Source organism: Dermacentor silvarum, chromosome 8 (genome assembly GCF_013339745.2).
Source record: "Dermacentor silvarum isolate Dsil-2018 chromosome 8, BIME_Dsil_1.4, whole genome shotgun sequence".
In the NCBI taxonomy this organism is placed as follows: domain Eukaryota; kingdom Metazoa; phylum Arthropoda; class Arachnida; order Ixodida; family Ixodidae; genus Dermacentor; species Dermacentor silvarum.
In genome coordinates, this window is record NC_051161.1 from 60,115,461 (window position 1) to 60,136,081 (window position 20,621).

A 20,621-nucleotide genomic window follows, 5' to 3' on the forward strand; every position below is an offset into this window, starting at 1 on the left:
AGAAGAAAGGGGAAGGGCAGGGAAGTTAAACAGACGGGGAAAAAAAAAACACCGCATATCCACGGGGTGAATGATGATGAGTGGGCGAAGCTCCGGAGGGAATCATCGGTAAACCGTGAATCTTCCGTGTAATTCGCCCAGTCTCGCCGCACTAAATCGAACGATTGACTTCCACCAATGACACGCGCCATATGTGACGTCATTCCTATTTTATAACAGCGCCCTTCATTATAATTGCACCATCTCCCGCTTAAGGGGACGCTAGCACAAACGCGTTAGAAACGTGCAGTACTCTCTAGTAAGGGGGAGCGGCCACAGCGTCTTACGCAGCCGTTTACACATGCCGGAACGTGCACCGCGTTTGCCGACGCCATCACATGACTGCTGAGAGAGTATAACCCCCGTATTCATAAACGCTCCTCGACTTGAACTTGACTTGCCACCGTCTTCAACGCGTTTCGAACGCGCTGCCCAAGGCGGTGGCAAGTCAAGTTCAAGTCGAGGAGCGTTTATGAATACGGGGGTAAGGCGGAGAGGCCACAACGTCTTACACCAGCTTCTTATGCCGTAACGCGCTAGCACAAACGCGTTAGAAACGCGGTCTTTCGTTAATGCTGGGTATTTATTGTCATCGTGGTGCGTGTGTCCATGTGCGCTTCGTGGCGTAGTGGCTAGCGCCGCGCGTTCGGAAGCGAGGGGTCCCTGGTTCGATTCCGCGTTACGGACACAACTTTCGGTATTTTTTTTTTCATGAAAGTAGACGTGGCTACCTACTACTACTACTACATACTACAGAGGAGGGACAGACCCACACCCTAAGGAGCTTCGCCCCTAAAAGAAGTTGACAGTAGGAATCGAGCACACTTTTATTTTTATCCCAAGCGCCATTTTTCAGCGCTAGATTTATGAACATAAAGAAAACGAGAGCGGAGCGTGGGGGTTGGTGTGCACTTAAATTCTTGTTGTTGTGTTTCGAAACAACAACAACAACGTCGGCAACAGCAACAACAAATCTCCTAAACGTGTCATTCGTGTCGATTTCTACGAGCACCATGTGGTTTTCAACCGCTCGTCGACCAGAGTTCGCACTTTTCCTGGTGGTGTCGCACCGTCCTTGAAGCATGCTTTTGCTGCAGGACTCGCGTGTGCTGGTGTGTAGCGTGCCATCGTTAGGTATACGGCCGCTCATCGTGGTCGGCGCCAGGACGATGACCGCGTGACTCCCTCCTGTGCGCTTGACCGCCGGTTAGGTAGAGTTCTCTGATACTCTGTTGTGGAATGCTGTGAGATGTTGTTGCCAACAGCACTGTACAGGTAGTTAATGTGGCGGGATTGGAAGAGGGGCGTATGAGAAAGGAATGGATTAACTTATTCGGCGTTTTGCTTCCCTTGCTACAGTGTTTTGATTTCTTTTAAGACGATACTCACCTCGGGTGCTTGCCCGTTTCTGGGCGCGGGACACTGAAACAGACGATCTCTCTGTGAGATTTAAACGTGAAATTCGTTTCTTTTTATACCGATTTTCACTGGGCTTAAAGGGCCACTGACGTGCAACATTAAATAATTCAGACTGGTTAAGTATTCGTTCAAAACTCAATTTGCATTCATTTAGAGGAACAGTATTGAGAAACGAGTGCCAGTCTTCCATTTCTTGAATTTCGTGACGGAGCCTCAGCTTCGGTGCGTCAATATGACATCACGGATTTCAGAGCACTTTACCGTACTCAGACTTCAAGCCTTTTTGGAACCACAGAGTAACGACGGAAACTAAATACAGTGTACGTCTCCCCCCCACCTCTTATCCACAATTAGCGCAGTTCTAAAGAAGACAGTTTCGCTCGAGAGTCCCTTGTGCGTGTCCGTCCCCCATCCCTCCCCGTTTTCTTCGAACTGCAAGTCACTGCTCGAGATTACGAACTCCGTATACTCACGGGCGCTGAGCGAAAGAAGAGCAAACTGCGCAAAGGCTTCCGTCGAGACTTGAGCGGCGGTTTTGCGGAGGAGTGTAATGTATAGTAATCGCGGAAACAAGATACGGGGCCCGCTGCACGTACGTACGTACACAGCCACACACATAAACCGCACACGTGCACGCAGATATACTATATTCTGAGACGCTGCTTTTAACGATGTCGACTCGGCTTCGAGGCAAGTCCAAAACGAACCGCGTATTCCACGAATGTCATGCAAGAGCTGCCGCCGGTGCTGCCGCCCGGCCGCCCTTCGCAAGCCGGCGCTGGTGTGTGTGGCTATGCGTCGGCAGAACCGATTTAGTACACCACGTCCACCTCACCCCTCTCTCCCCCTCCTCTTATAAGTTCTTGCCGCTGCGTTTGCTCGAGCGCCCGAATCTTTGAAACACGTTATATAAACATTTCTTGCCTCTCCTTTCGCCAGCCATGAACTTTGGCGCTCAAACCGACAGAGCTCGAGTGATCAAGCTCTCAAGTGACGTCGCGCGCGCGCGCGCGAGAGAGAGAGAGAGAGAGAGCCACGGCGTCACACGACTCCTTCCGACGTTATAACCTCGAGTGTATATAGAGGGGATGTCTGCCGCGCGGCCGGGTGGTGGGCGGTGTATGCGTTTGTATTTATACGCACTTACAAGTAATTGCTCCTCGAAACCTCGGGCTCAGAGAGGAAGGGGCCACGGGAGATGAGAGAGAAGAAGGAGAGCGATGAAACGGGACCATCTATACGTGTGAGCGCGTCACACGACTCCTCCGCATCCTCGAGAAAGTGGAGCCCCGTCCGTAGATGGCCCCCCACCCACCCCCTTCGTTTACGCCAAAGAGATCACGTGGCCGCTGATGGCTGAGCCTCCCGTAGCTCTTCGGAGTCCGCGTAGTGCACACGCGATTCCTCCTCTCCCTCCCCCCCCCTTCCTCTCTGCTCCCGTGACGCATGGTCGACGGGGAGGAGGGGGACAAATGGCGTCAGAAGGGTGTGGGATCTGGGCGATGCGGAGGGATTCGAATGTCCGGCTTTGCTTGCGCGTCGTGACGGTGTACGGTGTCCAAATGTCCCCGCCGTCGCAACAGGACACTCTAGTTCGATTCTTTCTTTCTTTCTTTCTTTCTTTCTTTCTTCTTTCTTTCTTTCTTTCTTTCTTTCTTTCTTTCCTTCCTTCCTTTCTTTCTTTCTTTCTTTCTTTCTTTCTTTCTTTCTTTCTTTCTTTCTTTCTTTCTTTGACACCTTCTTTCGTTGTTTCATTTTCCGCATTTTCTCCCTTAACATTTCTTATCCTTAAGCACTGCGAAAGAAATGCCGGCTCAATCTACGCGAACAAATGTAGACGTTGCGGACCACTGGACATACCAATACACATTTTCCTCAAGAAAAAACAAATAAATGTGTGTGCCCCCTTACTCGGTAAGGGGGGTAGGGGGGTAGGCTGCACTTATTTTTACCTGAAGTGGTATTGCCAAGAATGCTTTAGTTCATAGAATAAGTTCATAGAAATAGAATAACAAGCTGAAAGCTCCACCCCCCCCCCCCTTTCCAACGACCCAACATCAAAATATTCTTAATTCTTATTTCTCTATTCTTAATGCTATCAAACTCCTATCCCTATGAACACTTATATAGTGACAGAGGAGATAAAGCTTTCTACGCAATGTTTCTCATGACTCGTGCTCTCAGGTGAGCTCATTCGCAGGTTTTATCCTTCTCCACTAAGGTTGGCGAGCAGCAGTTGCACACAGTGTAGAAACGGGTAATGGCTCTGCTTCAGCACGCTTCATCTTATGTGCCATAATGTAGGTACCGGAATGAACTCTGAATATGTTATGTCGACAGTGAGGTCCTTTAGCATATTGCCGAGTCAACAAACAAAGAAGACAATTTAAGATGTCTTTTATCAAAACTATATTGCTGCGTAACAGAAATCAACCCATTTATTTCACTGGCGAAAGGATAGATACCACGAACTACATATAACTTAGCACATATTTCTCCAACACGACCTTACTAATAGTAAGGCTACAAACTGCGCTAGTTGATACGAGTGTCCGTGTCGTCTTTACGTTAGCTTGTTACGTTTGTCTGCGTCTATTAGTGCCACAAGCCGCGCGCTTTGCCGTGCAATGCGAACTAACTAGCCCAGCAATGCGTAATATTAGAAGCACCGCAGATATATGTCTACGTGACGTATGAGAGACCGTACTTGATCAGAGACGTTGGTGGCGCTCATGTATTCTGTACTTGTTTCATTGCTGCGCATGCCCGACTGCTAACGCCCTCGCTTATTTACCCTTGCTGCACACATGGCCTCCACGAATTGCGCGCGCCGGCCGGAAAACCAGCCGGCTCGCGTATATCTCGGAGGCTTTGTTGCGCAGGTAGACGGCGGTCAACAACGACGTCACGGCAACGACGTCACGGCGCAGTCCGCCGTTATCGCATTAAATTCTTCAAAATTAAATCTGTCCGTCACGTAAGACAATGAATGGCTCATACCCCCTCAAGCAATGGCTCATACTCCCGTAAACGTGGCCTCCCCGTTACGACGACAGAAGTGAAATTCTACGCTGGTATGATGAGCGGCAACGGAGCCAGCTGTATTAGAAGACGACGACGACGACGACGAACGCGGGAGCAGTGGCACGAGCGCGTTCGCGCGCTGAGAGGCGCCAACGAGCCAGCTCTGGAAGAAGACGATGCTCGAGCCATTGCTGATGATGATAGCTTCTGCGCACATCGGACGGCGGATGTCGAACGGCGGTTTTACAGTTTCGCTGTAAAAACAAGCAGGGAAGGAAGGGTGGGAGGAACGAAAGAACGAAGAAGCAACTTACAAATCAAAGCCACCGTTATTTTCAACATCACACACACACATACACACGATGCTGATGTCGAGGTGAACGGGCAGAAAGCCACAAAAGGCTTGACTGAATCCCACAAATGCGCAGGAAAATGAAGCGAGCAAATAAGAAGGAACGAAGAAAGGAAGGAGGGACCCGCGCAGTAAATAAAGAAAGAACGAAAGAGATAGGTACAAAAAAAAAAAAAAACTTTATGAATCGGAAAGAAAGGACCAAAGAAAGAAAGAGAAAAAGTAGGAAAGAAAGAAACAAATAAGGAAAGAAAGAGTAAAATAAAAGAAAGAAGGTGGCTGAGAGGAAAACCTCAGGTTCCTCGGACGGCGGCAAACGCCGGACGTCGGTAGGAGTAGGTTGCCGCCCCTCGCGAGAGAGAGGAACGTTTGCTCGAAACGAGCGGTGCGCTTCGCGTAACATTAGGGACCCCGGAGCGGACGACTGCGGGTTTGCACCGAACCATGGGTGTCTTCCGCTCGGGTTTCGACCGTTCGTCAATCGCGACGCGAGGGTGTGCTGGCAGAAGAGACTCAAGACTAAGCTCAAGTCAACAGGACAATCGAGGGAGGCAGTCGGTCAACAACGAATGCTCTGGAGCGCCAAGTCTTTTTCGCGGGCTGGATCAGTGGAGTACAATAATAGTGGTACCAGTTCGCCATAATAACGATAGTGGTACCCGTTGGTCACTGTTATTGCCGTTGAAGTTGTCGAGCCCCTTTCGGGTTTATTGAAAGTTGCAGCATGTTTGGGTCGATGCGCAGAAACCGTTATTACGTTGTAAGCAACCAATGCAAAGACCATCCCTGGTGAAATCACATCGCTTAACGGAAGCCCGCTGGGCCGGAATAAAACAATGCAGACGGTAAAACGACGCCGACTGTAGGAGAAATAAAAACCAAGATAAAGATGTGCCCTGTACTGCCACGAGACTCTCCCCAGTTATCATGTTCGCCTCACTATTCAGTACCGACGACTGACCGGCAGCGGTTCTCGGCGCTCCGAAACCAGACACCGGATGCTCTCGGCAGCGCAGTCCGCGAGCACTTCCGCTCCAGTCTGGGAAAGCGCACAATGAGACCGCGCGCGCCGTTGCGCTTCCTGCAGGATTCGCCGTGCTTGGGTTCGTCGTAAGAGCGGCCCAAAACGGGTCGACGTACACAGTGACAGTGACTGCGCGCCATCTCTCTCTCTCTCTCACACACACGCACACAAACACACACACCGGGGCGAGGACCCAGGCAGAGCTCGCTCTCACGACTCCTCCCATTGCGAGAGCCGCAGTCGCGGCGCGGAATGGCTCAACCTCGGCGGGTGCCACCAACGACTGGCAAAAATAAAAGATACTCCCTAGCCAACGTGGCGCGCGCTAGCGCGGAGTACGGCAAAGCAGCTTAGGAGGCGTAGTCGTTCGTCGCCGGCGTCCTCAACTGGCGTGGCCGGCCCTGGCTTGACGGCAACTATACGGCAGCACCGCCAAACAGCAGCGGTGCAGGATCAGCGAGTGTGTGTGTGTGCGCGCGCGCGGGACAAATTATAGAGTGTCGGACCGGGCGCGTCCGTCCGTCCCCTCCTCCCGGAGCGTCGAAGCTCACCGCCCTGACGAACGTGCACGGCGGCGGCTGCTGCTGCTGTGCTCTAGAATTAAGGGATTTCTGCTCGCCGAGCCAAGCCGAAGCCGGTCGGCCCCGCTGCGCCGATGCCGTCGTCCGCCGCGTGTGGGAGGCACCGACGACGAGACCCGTCGCGCCCTGCCGTCGAGCTCGGGCGGTGCACTCCTAACTCTACACCCCGCGACTTTTATCTTTTCCTACAGTGCCCTGTCTACGTCCTGCCAAGTTTATTTTCCTTTTTCTACGTATATTTTCCCATTCCTTTTTTCCCCTCTTTCTTCGGATACCTATTCTGTGTCACTCGTTGGCGTATTTCCTTTCTCCCCCCTCCCATCCTTCTGTAGTTTGGGTGTCTGTCTGTTTGTCGAGCCAGCGCGATACATGTACCGCGAAGGGCACTTCGCTTCACCTCGGGAGAGAGAGAGAGAGACACGCCCGCCGACGCTGGACGCAGTATTCCGTGCGAGGGAGGACACCCCCCGCCCCCTCCCCCCTCGCCTCCCTCACAGGCATTTCGAAAAACGGGATGCGTTGCGTGTGCGCGCGTGCGTGTCAAGTTTAGCACGGAATGATGCACGGGAGGCACACTGGTTCCACCCGAATAGGCGGCATCGAAAAAGCGCGCAGTAGGAGCAAAAAAAAAAAAAAAAAAAAGAAGCATAATTCGCAATGACTATGCCCCCCGGTCCTACCTTCGTACACAGATCATGCGGAAAAACAGCATGACATTGCGTATGTGCCTGTCTTCGGAGCGGCAATTTCTGGTAGGAGGCGGCGTGTCACGTAGTGCTTTAAGAGGTGACGTGATAGCCGACTTCAAGCTGGCTATGATATTTTTTGGCTTGCCTGTTTGTTTGTTTGATTTAAGACTTCGTGGGCTAGATATTTCATGGGTGATTGACAGATTCACGGCTACCAGGAATAGCCGGGCTGCAGCCATTGGTAACCGTCTCGAATGACAGCATGGGAAGCTCGCGTGTTGCATGTGAGAGGCGCCGAGGTGGGAGGGGCGCACCGGTAGCGTGTTTTTTTCTGCGACATGCACAATGACCACTGCGAACACGCCGTCACCGAGAGACGCAGGAAAGTCGAGATGGGCAATGACCTGCAGTCGCGACAGCCTCTGTGGCGAGAGCCGCCCGAGGCTCTTGTAAGGCCGCCTTAGAAACCGCACCTGAAGAAACGGGAAGAACTCCAGTTCGGACAAGTTGCAAGGAACCAGTATAGATAGTCGAGCATGAACAAGAGTGCATACATGTACACGGACAGAATACTCTTTAAAGCATGTGTCCTGTGTACAAGTGTTTCTTACGGCTGTGTACGTTCGCCTTCACTAGGCTTGAGCTTGGGAAATACTTTTAGTTCCGACATGCACATGCGTACACGGACTTTCCGTATAGGTTTGTGTGCCGTAATTCTTTGCCGTCCTCTGCTGCTTTTCCCTTCCCTTGGCATCCATTGTGTAACTCTAATAGACCACCGCTCATCCGCCTTACGCATTACGTGGCCTGCCCAGCCCCATTTTTCCTTTCTTAATGTCGATTATAAAACACTCCGCTGGATGCCTTGGCATTGTATCTTTGTCGGAAATTAGCCAGCAGACGTTGAAACAAAGGCAGGTTTGAATGAGGCTGCAGAAACGTAAGTGAATTGCATTTTCGCGACCGGATGCGAGCTGTCTACTTTGTTTCCTCACATGAAACTGCATATTTGGTCCTTTGCCTCAAGCACACCGATGCCAAAGGCATCTGGATAAATATGAGCCCGAGACGTAGTATCTCTAATGGGCAATGCGAATATTGTCGAATGTCCGGTGCTCTAGGTGAATGTGTTTTGTGTATGTCCTTCATAAGCTGGGGAATGGCACAACCCGGCCTTCTCGGTTGCACACCTCGATAGACGACCACTGTCGGTGGACTTACGTTTCTCTCCTAAGTAGGCCTCAGCAAAACTATAATACCATTTTCTTGACGCCTGACTGAACACGTGACTTTAGCAAATGCCGAAGCGTTGTGTACCTGTGCTTGTATATCACTTCTTTGCTTTCGCCATCTCCCCTACCCAATGCAGAGCGGCGAGCTAGATCGCCAGATCAATCTAAATCTAGCTCAGGTTCACCCATTGAGGCTTGGTGACAACCAAAGAATTCAGTACAAACTCCACCTACAAAAAACACAGTGCATCTACCCTTCACCTCTGAAAGAGAACCGAGCCAACTGGAGTCCGCTCACAGCTTAAGTGATTTTGCTCTGTTAATGTGAATCACGTACTAATGGGAAAGTAAAAGCTCGTTGTTTCTAGCTAAAATACATTTGCCCGGGTACTGTTATCAGGATCTCCCATGAAATTTACCAAGACATTCAAGCTTTATTCTAAAATCAGCGACAGAAAGATCTAAGTGAGCGAACGTAACTGGCGGGTGCATCTATGCAAATTCTCTGTCACTTCGACAGCGCTACATATACGCAACTGTATTCTTAGGTTGTCGCGCCGATGGCAGTCTATATCTAATCGGTCCTTGTTAACTTCTGTTTTTTCGCACGATTGGAAAACTATCCGTATTACGTTGCCCTCATTTAGTCAGGCTTTGCGTTACGTCTTTCAACGGGTCGTAACCGCTACAGTTATATACGCAACATTTCATCCCGTTCACCTTCCTGGCCGCGATTTGACACAATTATCAGTCTTGGTTGTACGCTTTAGTGTCTGTGACTGACATATATAAGGGCCGTAGTATGTAAGACGTAAGCGCTGGTAACAAGGGCTGTAAAGACTACGGCATCACCCAATTTGATACCAACTTGGGTAGGTGTGGGCCGCTCTCCAATGAACCTCTCCCCAACTTGGGTCACTGAGGAGGAGGAGGAGAGAAGGCAGGGATGTTAATCAGAAATGTGTCTGGTTGGCTACCCTACTCTGGGGGATGGGAATGAGGGAATAGAAAGATGAGATAGAGAGAGGTTGGGGGAGGGGGGGGGGAGGAAAGACGCGATGAGCTCGCGCACGCACGCGGAGGGCCTGAACAAGTCAAAGGCGTTCACACAGGCCAGTCGCCCTCAAGAAAGACAACAGTGCCTTCACAGGTTTGTGGGCCGGCGAGCGATGGGGACCGTCTTCAAGCAGCACCTGCACGGACAACGGCCGATCGTCCAGTCGTCGCTATGCGATCGAGATAGTTCGTCTTTCCGACTGAAATCGATCGCAGTGACACAATAAATGTTCGATGTTCTCTTCGCTGCCGCAGACGTCGCCCGCAGCACTTTCGGCCGTTCCAATCAAAGCAGAGCACGCCTTCGTGAAAGCCACTCCCAACCACAGCCGGTACAGAAGCGATGCCTCACGTCGGTGAAGCCCGGGTGGAGGTTGAAGTTGGAGCGAAGGATTGTCACTGAGTATGCGGCAAGCGAGAGAGCAATTCTCAGCGTTCGCAGGCGCACCACGCTTCTCGTCTCGAAGGCCACGCGCGGACTTCTCGGCAGCGCCAGTAGGTAGCGCAGCGTGTCCAAAAAGATGAGCCCGGTTGCCGCATGACGCGTTTCCAAGCGTTCGCACGTACCGGCGCGCCATGCATTTCGGAGGCCACGCATATGCTTCAAGGCGACACCTCTAGATGGCGCCGAGTGTTCTTAAAGAAGTGCGAAAGAGGAGTCCCGCTGCGGCACACACCTCATACATAACCCGTTTCGACGGTGGCAATATGTTGTGCCGCTATATTTATTCAGTGTTAACTCATTAGTGTTGAATCATCGCGAGATGGGTTCCGCCGAATTTTGTTTGTTCCTTCATGGCTTCGATGATGATGACGACAATGATGATTCTGATATTCTCGAGTGACACTTATCACGCCCGGTTCTCTCTCTGCCGCTGCAGGACTACGCGGAGACGACGATGAACGAGCTTCTCGGCTGGTACGGCTACGAGAAGGTGGTCGATCGGCGGGACACGCAGGGCCTGAACCTGGGCCACTTTGCCGCGTCCAGCTCGGAGGACGAGCGCAGCGGCCAGGACTCGGCCGGCGAGCAGCGGCCGCGCCACCACCACAAGCAGCGCAAGCAGCGCCGGTCGGCTCGCCTCACGCCCCTGCACCACCAGAGACTCGCCACACCCGTGGCCGTCGCCTCCTCGGTGGGCGCGAGCGACGACGCGCTGGTCATCGCCGCCCCGCAGCTCGGCGAGCCCGGTACCAGCCCCAGGGACGACGGTGAGTGCTTCCTCTTTTCTTCTTCTGTTCCGTTTAGCAGTTCTGAGAGAATGTTCTGAGGAACCTTCTCAAACTTTCCGTTCACCAAGTCCAGAAGAGAACGGCCCTCATATTATTGTCTCGTCGCAGTGCCGATGAAGAACCAGTGGCCGACTTCACAAGAATTTTCGTTTGTAAAAAGTACTCTTTACCATTGAGCAGCCGCATTCGTTGTTACATTATGCTCACCATATCGATTACCTGGCAGCTGCTCTTACGAACAGGCTTAGCGAAATAACTTGCAAGTTTTGCCAACCATGGGGCCTCACCGGTTATCGTTTCAAACACAGAAGACTGGGGTGCTATGCAGGATGCCCCGAGTTTCTCGCTCACATGAGTTTGCTCGACTGCAGTCGGCGAACAAAAACAGCGTGGAACGCGCGAGAGCAGCATACAATGAAATGTCGAGCGCACCGTGCCCACGCCGCAATACCTCGTTTAAACTTCGAAGATTGGGCGATGTTATGCACCAGCGCCGCTTCTTTTTATCATCAACGCCATATCCCAGTACCGCGACTATCCCGCTATCTATCTGCACATTCTGCTCAAGCCGTGTTCCACGTACGTCTTTCTCGGGCACATCATGGGCGTGTCTCTTCTTCCGGGGATTATCTGTCTATCCACCGTTTACTCGCGGTAAAACGCGAAATGTAATAAATTGCCAATTATTTTGTAGCTCATTCAGGGCACATCTTGCACATTTTGAAATGGTTATAAACACCACAAAGTGCATAGTAAAAATACACCAGAAAATACTTTTTCTGTAACTTATTTCCACATGTAATGGCACTGGTTGGAACGATTATCAACAAATTACATAAGGCGCCGGCCTGTTGACCACGTGACTATGCTTTCTTTTTCGGCTGCCCATGAGGTAACGCCCAAGTGATAACCCAAGAGTGTATCTAGATAAGCCAATGAAACTGAAGGCGTGCCGAGGGTTGAATATTATGTCTCGATATCATTAGCATTCATATGAGGGCGTCGCCAGAGCTCGCGGAGTTGCCTAACTTTGCCAAACTCGGGCCTTCCTGCATAGCACCCCTGGGCAATGTTACGCGCCAGTTATCAACGGAATATCGCAATACTGAGACTGTCCCGCTATCTATCTACACACTCGGTGCAAGCCGCTTGCCACGCCTTTCTGGGGGCGCTCCACGGGCGTGTCTCCTCTTTCGGACATTATCTGTCTATCCACCATCGAATGCGAACAGCGCAGACGTGGTGCATTCGCACACCAACCCTCTCCTTCCTTTCGAATGCGTTAAAATATATTTTTTCTATAACTTACTTGCACATGTAAGGCACTGGACCGAACGATGAACAAATGATAAAAGGCACCGACGATGTGGCTACGTGACTCCATCTTTTTCGGCCGCCCACGAGGTAACGCCCAAGTGACGTCAACCCCATGGGTGAATCTAGATAAGCCAATGAAACTGTAGGCGTGCCGAGGGTTGAATTTCATGTGTTGATACCATTAGCTCATTCATCTGAGGGCGTCGCCAGAGTTGGCGGAGATCCCCGCGAACTTTGACGAACACGGGCCTTCCAGCATAGCGCCCCTGCAAGGCGCCCACAGTAAACGCATCTTTATATTTGACTTTCCGATCCTCTAGATAATAATGCTGGGACGTTGTATCCGAGGAGGTCTTTAAAATAAATTTGCTGGAGTGGCAGCCCCGCAGCTTCTTACTAGCAGAGGTGAAGCCAGAGCTTACCGCTGCTTCACTTCTGAAAGCCAGCCGCGAGAGCAGGAGTCTGCTCACAGCTTAAGTGCGTTTGCCCTGTTAACGGAAATGCTATAGGCTAATCTCAATATAAATTTTTTCCGTTTCTGTCTAAAATATTACCGTTAGCGGATATACTTTGCCATAAAATTTGCCAAGGCTTGCAGGTTTCATTCCCAAATCAGTGGCACAAAGATAGATGTCCAGCAGGATCTGTATGGAAAAAGTCGCCCCGTATACCCGCACGGAGTAAACAGAAAGCGCTTCTTATATTTTCTAACGTTTTTTTCGTGCCTATTGTAATATGGCAGCGACCAGATATCTTACCCAAGGTGGTCATCGGCCCGAGGTGTTGTTATTATTATTGCAATTATTATGCAGTTTTCAAGTACCCGTTTTCTCAGAAATGTTTTTGCAGCCCTAACGGTAGCGGTGTTACTCAAAGGACAAGCCAACACCCTTAAAGGTGTACCAATTTTTAGAACGTATCACGCAGTGTTTGCGCTGGCAAACGGTCGCGCCCTATAGAAAAAAACAACAACAAAAGAACGCATACGCCACATACTCAGTAATGCCATAATAGTACGGGCGAGTCCCATATGAAAGCCGGTCTGATATATATCATATCGGAAATGTCCCGTAGGATTATATAGGAGCATGCGGGTTTTATTCGGCAAAGCCCATAAGTTCAAAACGCATGGAGTATGTCCCGTATGATTATGTAGGCTTCTATAAATGGGAGGCCGCTATGTTCATATTGGATTATTTGATATGGGGCATATGGTTTTCTTTCGACAGGGCGCCTGCACGCAAATTTCGGAGGCTGCAACATGGCAATACGCGTCATTACGTCTCTTAAAAAACCCAATAGCGGAAGTTCGGGTTCATTATAAAAAAAAGCAAAAACAGATACGCTGCGAACACGGTAATTACTGCGAAGACTGCTCGCAAAAAGAAAAGAGTTGCTTCTTTTTAGTAAAGGAGACAGGACTCAGCCTTACACTGACTCCTGCTTATAAAGGTTTTGGCGGTATAGGGACTCGGGAGCCTACATGCATGTATAGGCTCTTTATGGCGGTAGCGCTTGGGTTGCCATCTCGTGGTGGCTGTCGCAAATGAAACGCGCCTCGCGCTTTTTGCTCTTCTGGCGTCGCGCACTTCGTGCACTCGCACCCGGGAACCCCGCGCATCGATTGCATTTGGAAGTTTGAAAACGTCTACTGCGGGAAGAAATAAATATGTTTTCTTTTATTTTTCTGGAGGGTGATCGAGTTACTGATTGAAGTTGCAAGATGTGGATTCAGTTGAATTGATGACTGTATTTTTTTATAGTGCGCGTGGCGTGACCACGCAGTGCATTCGTATGAGCACATGCATTCAGAATAGCATGTGCTTGAGGAAGCGGTATAGAATGGGGGCACCTTGAAATCAGAAGGAAACTTCGCAAGGGTCTAAGAAGCGCTGCGTAACTCGGCCTTTTTTAATGTCAGCTTTGCCGTCAAACAAATGTGCTACGCGGTGAAGCATACGCAGTGTATTGCGGTGAAGCATGTCAAGAGTGAAGGCCACCGTCATGTGACACAGTATGTGTCATAAAATTGTCTCCTGTCAGAGCACGAGCACCGAGACGCCTAATAGGTGTACAGACAGGCCTTCGGAGCTATTTAAGACGAAGCTGTGGCGGTTTGAGCCCTTGTTTCGTCGATCTTGCGCGCCCCGTGTGAGACCCCACGCAGTCTAGTACTCTATCGCGAAGTAAGAAGCAGCCAATAAACAGAAAGAAAGAAAAAAGCAGTGGTTTGAATAGTCATTGTACAGGAATTCTGCTTGAATGAAATTAAACACTTTGTGCCCCGAAAAAGGTGCGTAGAACTGCTTAAATGACCGTGAGATAATGCTCCTCTTGAGAAGCTGCTTTCAGTCAGTCAGTCGGTCAGTCAGTCAGTTTCAGTTTATTGCTTTGTATATCAAAAGCAATGATCTGTTGTTGGACTCGACAAGGAAAAAGTTCACTCGCTCGTTCGTTCGGGCTATTCGCTCACATCGACAATAATCGATCGATGGTTTCTGCGCAATATTTTTGAGCTCGTAATACACAGTGAAGCGGCTCCTTTTCACGTTTACTATGCTTCACCGCAATACACTTTGTATGCTTCACCGCATATTACTGCTGTAATGCGAAGATTACTTTAGGGAACTGAATTATGCAACCCATCTCAAACCTTTGTCCGGACTTTGCATTAGATGGATGTATGCATTGAAGGATAGACAGGGCAATGCCATCAGCAATTTTGATTATAAACTAAAGGGGGCAGAGTTGTTTTCTACTGAACTGTACAGCGCCTATACTACCAAGCCCAAGCCAAGGATTTCTCGCGTCGAATACTGCCTTGAAAGGGCAGCCTACCGGAGCTCAACACACGGTTCAACCTGAATGCAAGAAGATTTGCAACCTATATATATATATATATATATATATATATATATATATATATATATATATATATATATATTGTCGCCGGCTCCCACCGGCCACAAGTTATCTTTTTGTCAACATTCATTTTCATTTTCTATATTTACTATATTTCAATTTCAAGCACAACTAATTACTCCGATGCTTTCCCTGGCTTCATTGATTGTGGGATATATATGATCACGATGAACAAAATCGAGCCCCTCGTAGTCCTTGCTTCTCTCGTTTATATATATATATATATATATATATATATATATATATATCATAAGAAGTCAACATGTTGGCTTCTTATGATATGTTTAGTAATAATTGGGCCCCTCGGTTCCCTTTCTTCTCGTTCATTACATAACGAGGGCTAGAATTCGGCCTTCAGGTAACATATGTGGGTTTATTGACCAGTTGCCATCAGCCAAAAAAGATCACGTGCTCGTGACGCCTGCGGCAGAAAGGATGTTCCACATCCGCCGCCATGGTTTGTGAGTGGTGGCGCTGGCTAATACTCCCAGGGTTAGTTCTATAGTTGTAAAACAGAAATACCCCAGAAAGTGGATGGGAAAATGGCTCCGCGGTAGATCAATGGTAAGAGCATCGCACGCGTAATGCGAAGACGTGGGATCTTTCCCCACCTGTGGACAGTTGTTATTTCATCCATTTTCATTTCCATTAATTTATCATTTCATTAATTCGATTAGTAAGTACAAGTAATTGCCCCTATGTTGTCCTTGGTGTCAGTGTTTGTTGGCTTCTTATGATATGAGGAATAATAATTGGGCCACTCAGTTTCCTTTCTTCTCGTTCATATTATATATATATATATATATATATATATATATATATATATATATATATATATATGCGTATATTATGCGCAATAATTCGAGCGGGTCGCGGGCGAATTTAGTCAAACGGAGCAGCTCAATTTGGGCAGGTGTGCGAAATCTGTCTCTCCTTCTCCTCCTCCTCGCCAGTCTGCTTGTCGGAGCCCGAGCTATCTGAGGAGCTGGCAACGTGTAATCGCGAGGGAAGAATAATGGCTGCTTATACACGCCTTGCATCGGGCGCCGCAGCTCGTGAGAATCCACACCCACCTCCTCTTATATAGTTCCTCTTTTAATTCTCTCCCCCCCCCCTTTTTTCTTTCTCCGCGTTTTCTTTTCTCGCGAGATTATCCCCAAAACGACACCCCTTGTAGAAAAGAAGAAATAAGAAGAAGGAAAAAAGAAGGACCGAGAAAGAAAGAGTCGAGATAGGAAAGCTGGTTTTAGCGCCTATCTAGGAAAAGGGGGCGGGGGAGACGGCTGGGAGGGGTTCTCATCGGGGACGGGACATCAAGCAGGCGCGGGCGCTCTCTTTCAAACCTGTGCCGTACGTGTCCACTGCCATCATAGCTCCGGCGGCAAAATCGGCCGGGCGAAGCGAAGAAGAGAACAAAAACGAAGGAACCAAATTAACGAGGAACCTGACCACGAGAAACGAGTCCGAGACTATACGCCGAAATAAAGAGAAAATGAAAAAAGAAAAGTACGAAAAAGAAAGAAAATATATAGAGAGAGACTAAATATAAGCGGAGTGTATACCTGCGCAAAGGGGAGCGTGTCCGCTCTGTTGCGGCGGCTCGTGAATTCCGGAGTGACGCCCTTCAAGCACCACCGCCCCTGTGGACACGCCCATTGGGGTATCGGGTGTGTGTGTGTGTGCGCGCGAACTCGCGGTGTTCGGCCGGGGTCTTGAAGCGGTTCACTCTCCGTGGGCCCGGGTGAGGAAGCGCGGTGCATCCCACAACACTGGCCGCAGTATCGGATGGCCCGGCCAGGTCGGGCGCCGAATTGTATAGGGAAGATGCGTAGCTACGTGCTTTATCTTCTGTACTTCTTTGTTGTTTATTCGGTCTTCGACGGAGACTGAAGCCAGATGCGCATGCCGGGACGGTCACCGCCCATGCTGGAAGGAAGGCAGTAATTAAGAATCCCTGTGAGTGGAATGGGGGCGGGTACTGGGGTGTGAGGGGAGGGGAACATCATTTTTTATTTGTATGTTCTATGTTAGAAACACTAAATCAGTTTAGAATTTTAAAGCATTCTTTCGGAACTTCATTTCCGTTAATTTCTTAGAAACAAGTTGATGTGAGAATACGAATGGCTGACTTTTAATTGCTTGAATGTCTAGCCGGAACTCCGGCGCCAGTTCGTCAGCGTGACGGGGTGAAATTCTCAACATGTTCTGGCATTTTGGGGCGTTGTGGTGCAGTCAGTGTTTTCGAACCTTGCCAAATTGAGCCTCTGGCTCCGTTACAATGCAGCGTTGACCATCTTTGCCGACTAAACAACAACTACAGTAAACCTTAAAGCCGGTGGACTTTTCTGAGCATCTGCCCGGGCAATCGGTTAGAGCCTCGAAGCGTAGCAAATTCGAGGAACAATTTGGCACGGAAATGTCACAGCAAGTTCGGCACAGCGGGAGCTGCATGAATTCAGCAGTGACGGTCTCCGCGGTGGCGTCTTATATTACGCGCGCCACGGGTCGTTGCTAAACTTTCAGACCATAAGACCTATGGCCACATATAGTGGCCACAGGTCTTATGGTGACCACTATAGGTCTTTTAACTGAAATTGTTCACTATGAACCCACTATCGCCCGGCTACATGGACTACGGGGTTTGTAAAGCGCTGAGCCTCGAAAGCGGTGGGCTTAATTACGTGGTATATAGCGGTGTTGTGCGTTCCATCGCAAACAGTTACTAATAATATTTAATTGTTTCTCACTGAAAAGTAGTCCGCGAAAAACGTCAACAGAAAGACAACAGCGCTTTAATTACGACTTTTGTAACTTTTGCAGCTGGCATGTGCCGTTGCCGGTGGACTTTTCTGAGCATCTGCTCGGGCAATCGGTTAGAGCCTCGAAGCGTAGCAAATTCGAGGAACAATTTGGCACGGAAATGTCACAGCAAGTTCGGCGCAGCGGGAGCTGCATGAATTCAGCAGTGACGGTCTCCGCGGTGGCGTCTTATATTACGCGCGCCACGGGTCGTTGCTAAACTATACTGCACATAACTTTCGTCCCCAACTACGCCTTCGTCACCAGTGGGTTTCATCTGCCAGCACTCCTTTCACCTCCTCCAGTGTTCCCAAAAGTGGGCCACACTGCTGTAAATTTAAGACAGTAAAAAAAAAAAAAAAAAAGGAGAGGGGGGTGGGGTGAGGGTCACTGTAAGCTGCGCCCAGACCCTTACCGCCCTGATCGCCCCGGTTGCCCCAGTGTTCGATTTCTATTTCTTCCCGTAGTACAACGCCTAAAGAATGGTCGTCAGCGCAGTTGCGGAGCCCCTCCCCCCCCCCCCCCCCAAAAAAAAAAAAAAAAAGAAAGAAGGAAATAATGAAGGAGAGAAGCAAAGAAGGAACGAAAGAAAGGAAAACAGAAAGAAAGACAGATAGAAAGAAAGAGGGAGAGAACGGAATCGTGCCATCTCCACGCGCACCAACCCGTAAGGCTGTGAGCGGACACAAGGCAGCTGCGTATTGAGAGAGAGAGAGAGAGAGAGAGAGAGAGAGAGAGAGAGAGAGAGATCGCATTGAGTGCATGTCGTTGGAAACCAGGGCTCACGCTATATGCAGGCTGCCCGCGCCATGCCTGTGCCCACAAAGGAGCGCATATAGTTAATCACCGCCAAGTGGGGAGCGCGCCAGGCAGAGCTGCTCATTGATTAAACGCTAAACGCGATGCAACGCCCACTGCCCGTGTGCAACGTGCCGGCGGCACCGGTCGGCCACGCTCTTACGTCGAAACCCCCCCCCCCCCCCCCTCCCCCGAACCTTTCCGTCACCGCTCCAACACCACTCTTATATGTTCCTATATTCTTTCATTCTATTCCTTTATGGTATAGGAGCATGATTTTGTTTCTCTTTTTAACACGCGCTTCGTTTTTTTTTTTTTTTTTTTTTTTTTTTTTTTCACTCCGTGCACGCCAGTGCCCACTCACGAAGTCGTACACACCCGCTCGCGGAGCAGCATGTACAGAAAATTTCAGGCTGAGAGTTCTAATAACGGAGTTCCATAAAGCAAAAAGAGGCGCGCAATTGGCGGTCAGAGTGCTGTCGAGTGACCGATTGCCAGGAGAGCATCGTCCACGATAATGAGCCGGTCGAGAATACGAAAAACAAATTTAAGCCAAGCGCTTCTGGCGTTGGTGGCAGTACATGGGAGATGAATTCCGAGGGCAAGTGGAGTAACGGTACTTATCTGGTTGTGTGAGTCTTCTGATGCGCCGGTTTCCGCGCTAGGAACGCCTTCCATTCCTTAAAGGGAGAGACAAAGAAAAGAAAAGAAAAAAAAACTAAGAAAAAAAGAACATGGAGCCTGGAAGCAATGGAAAAACATTATTGTTTTCGTTTGCTTTGTTGGTTGTGGTAGCTGACACTTGTAAGCAGCGAGAATAACGGCATGGTCACTCGGAGCAGTTAGATGGGCAAGCGAGGAAACGTTGTTAGGGTGCGACGTTAGGAATAAATCGAGAATGTTTGTAGTAGTGTCAGTCTGGCGGGGGGCGTTTCTGTTATAAAAACGTGTGACAAGCCAAATGTTAGGCATGCATTTACAAATTCACATTCGATGTTTTGTTTAGCTGTTGTTAATGCCAGACCTGACAAAATAATGCCGGGGAAATTATTATCACCAAGCAGGAGTAACTGAGCCTGATTATATCTTATGCTAAGTAAGCGAAGCGCTTCGTGGAATTCGGCGACAAACGTGACGTCAAACCCCCAGACTCAGACGAGGGAGGGGGGGGGGGGGGAGGATGAGGGGGCGGTAACAAGTTTCTATGATAACAGAGTGGGAGGGGGGGGGGGTTAAGAAAGGTCGCAACAGGATGAACAAGAGCTCTACACGCGAAGTAATATCACGTGACTATGTGGCATGGCAGGTGATGGTGAGCGTCAATCATGACGCCACCGCCTCGCTTGTTAACGCGATCCCATCGAAATTTGTCGAATCATGGAATGGACAAAGCTTGTTCAGTGTCGTGAATTTATGGGTGGAGCCATGTTTCTGTCAAAGCTATTACGTCGGAGTGTGCGGTTTCGATCAAATGTCGTAGTGAGTCACGCTTCGGAATTATACTTCTTATGTTGGTATAGATAAGGAGGACAAACTTTCCAGATTAGTACACTTGGATGCTTAGGGTTGTTGGCCTTTAGCTATGAGGTTCGTGGTACAACTTGAGTAGTGTTGTTGAATACGCAAGCGCAGTCATCTACAATAAGTTTGCTGTGGTGGAGCTTGTACGGCTTAGACGTAGTCTTGACAGAAACTGTAAGGTTCTTGCGTGCGAATCAGGTGTTATGGAGTAGTCTTACGACATGCTATATCCTGAACCGTTCAGATTGTTGGCACATGGTAGAATTCCATATTTATCCTTAAAATGACTAAAACCCATGATAATTCGCAGATTTTTGTCTTTTTTGAATCACCCTAACCTATGCGCGCGGTCAATGTCCCGATATTGCAAGGTGACAGCAAGGTTAGTACTGAAAAAATCGGTCACAAGCCTCTCAGATTGCGCTCAAGTCTCGCGTTCGGTGTCCGTGATGCCGAAGAATTTCGGCTTGATCTGTCCTCAGAATCATCTTTCCTTGTTTCCAGACTTGCAATCCGATTTGCGCTTTTTTCAATGACAGTTCGAAGGTTGTCGATATGCGTTTTCTTATCGAGGAACATTCGGCTTCAATCTTTCACAATGGTTGATTAACTTCA

At 49.3% G+C, this 20,621-nt stretch overlaps 1 protein-coding gene across 1 annotated transcript in view; it reads left to right on the forward strand.

Annotated features, from left to right (window-relative positions):
- LOC119461298 (sine oculis-binding protein homolog) overlaps positions 1 to 20,621 on the forward strand; it is a 146,057-nt gene that overhangs the window by 63,815 nt on the left and 61,621 nt on the right. Inside the window, 1 exon segment of the mRNA XM_037722545.2 lies at positions 10,298 to 10,628. Coding sequence (XP_037578473.1) covers positions 10,298 to 10,628 — 331 coding nt within the window.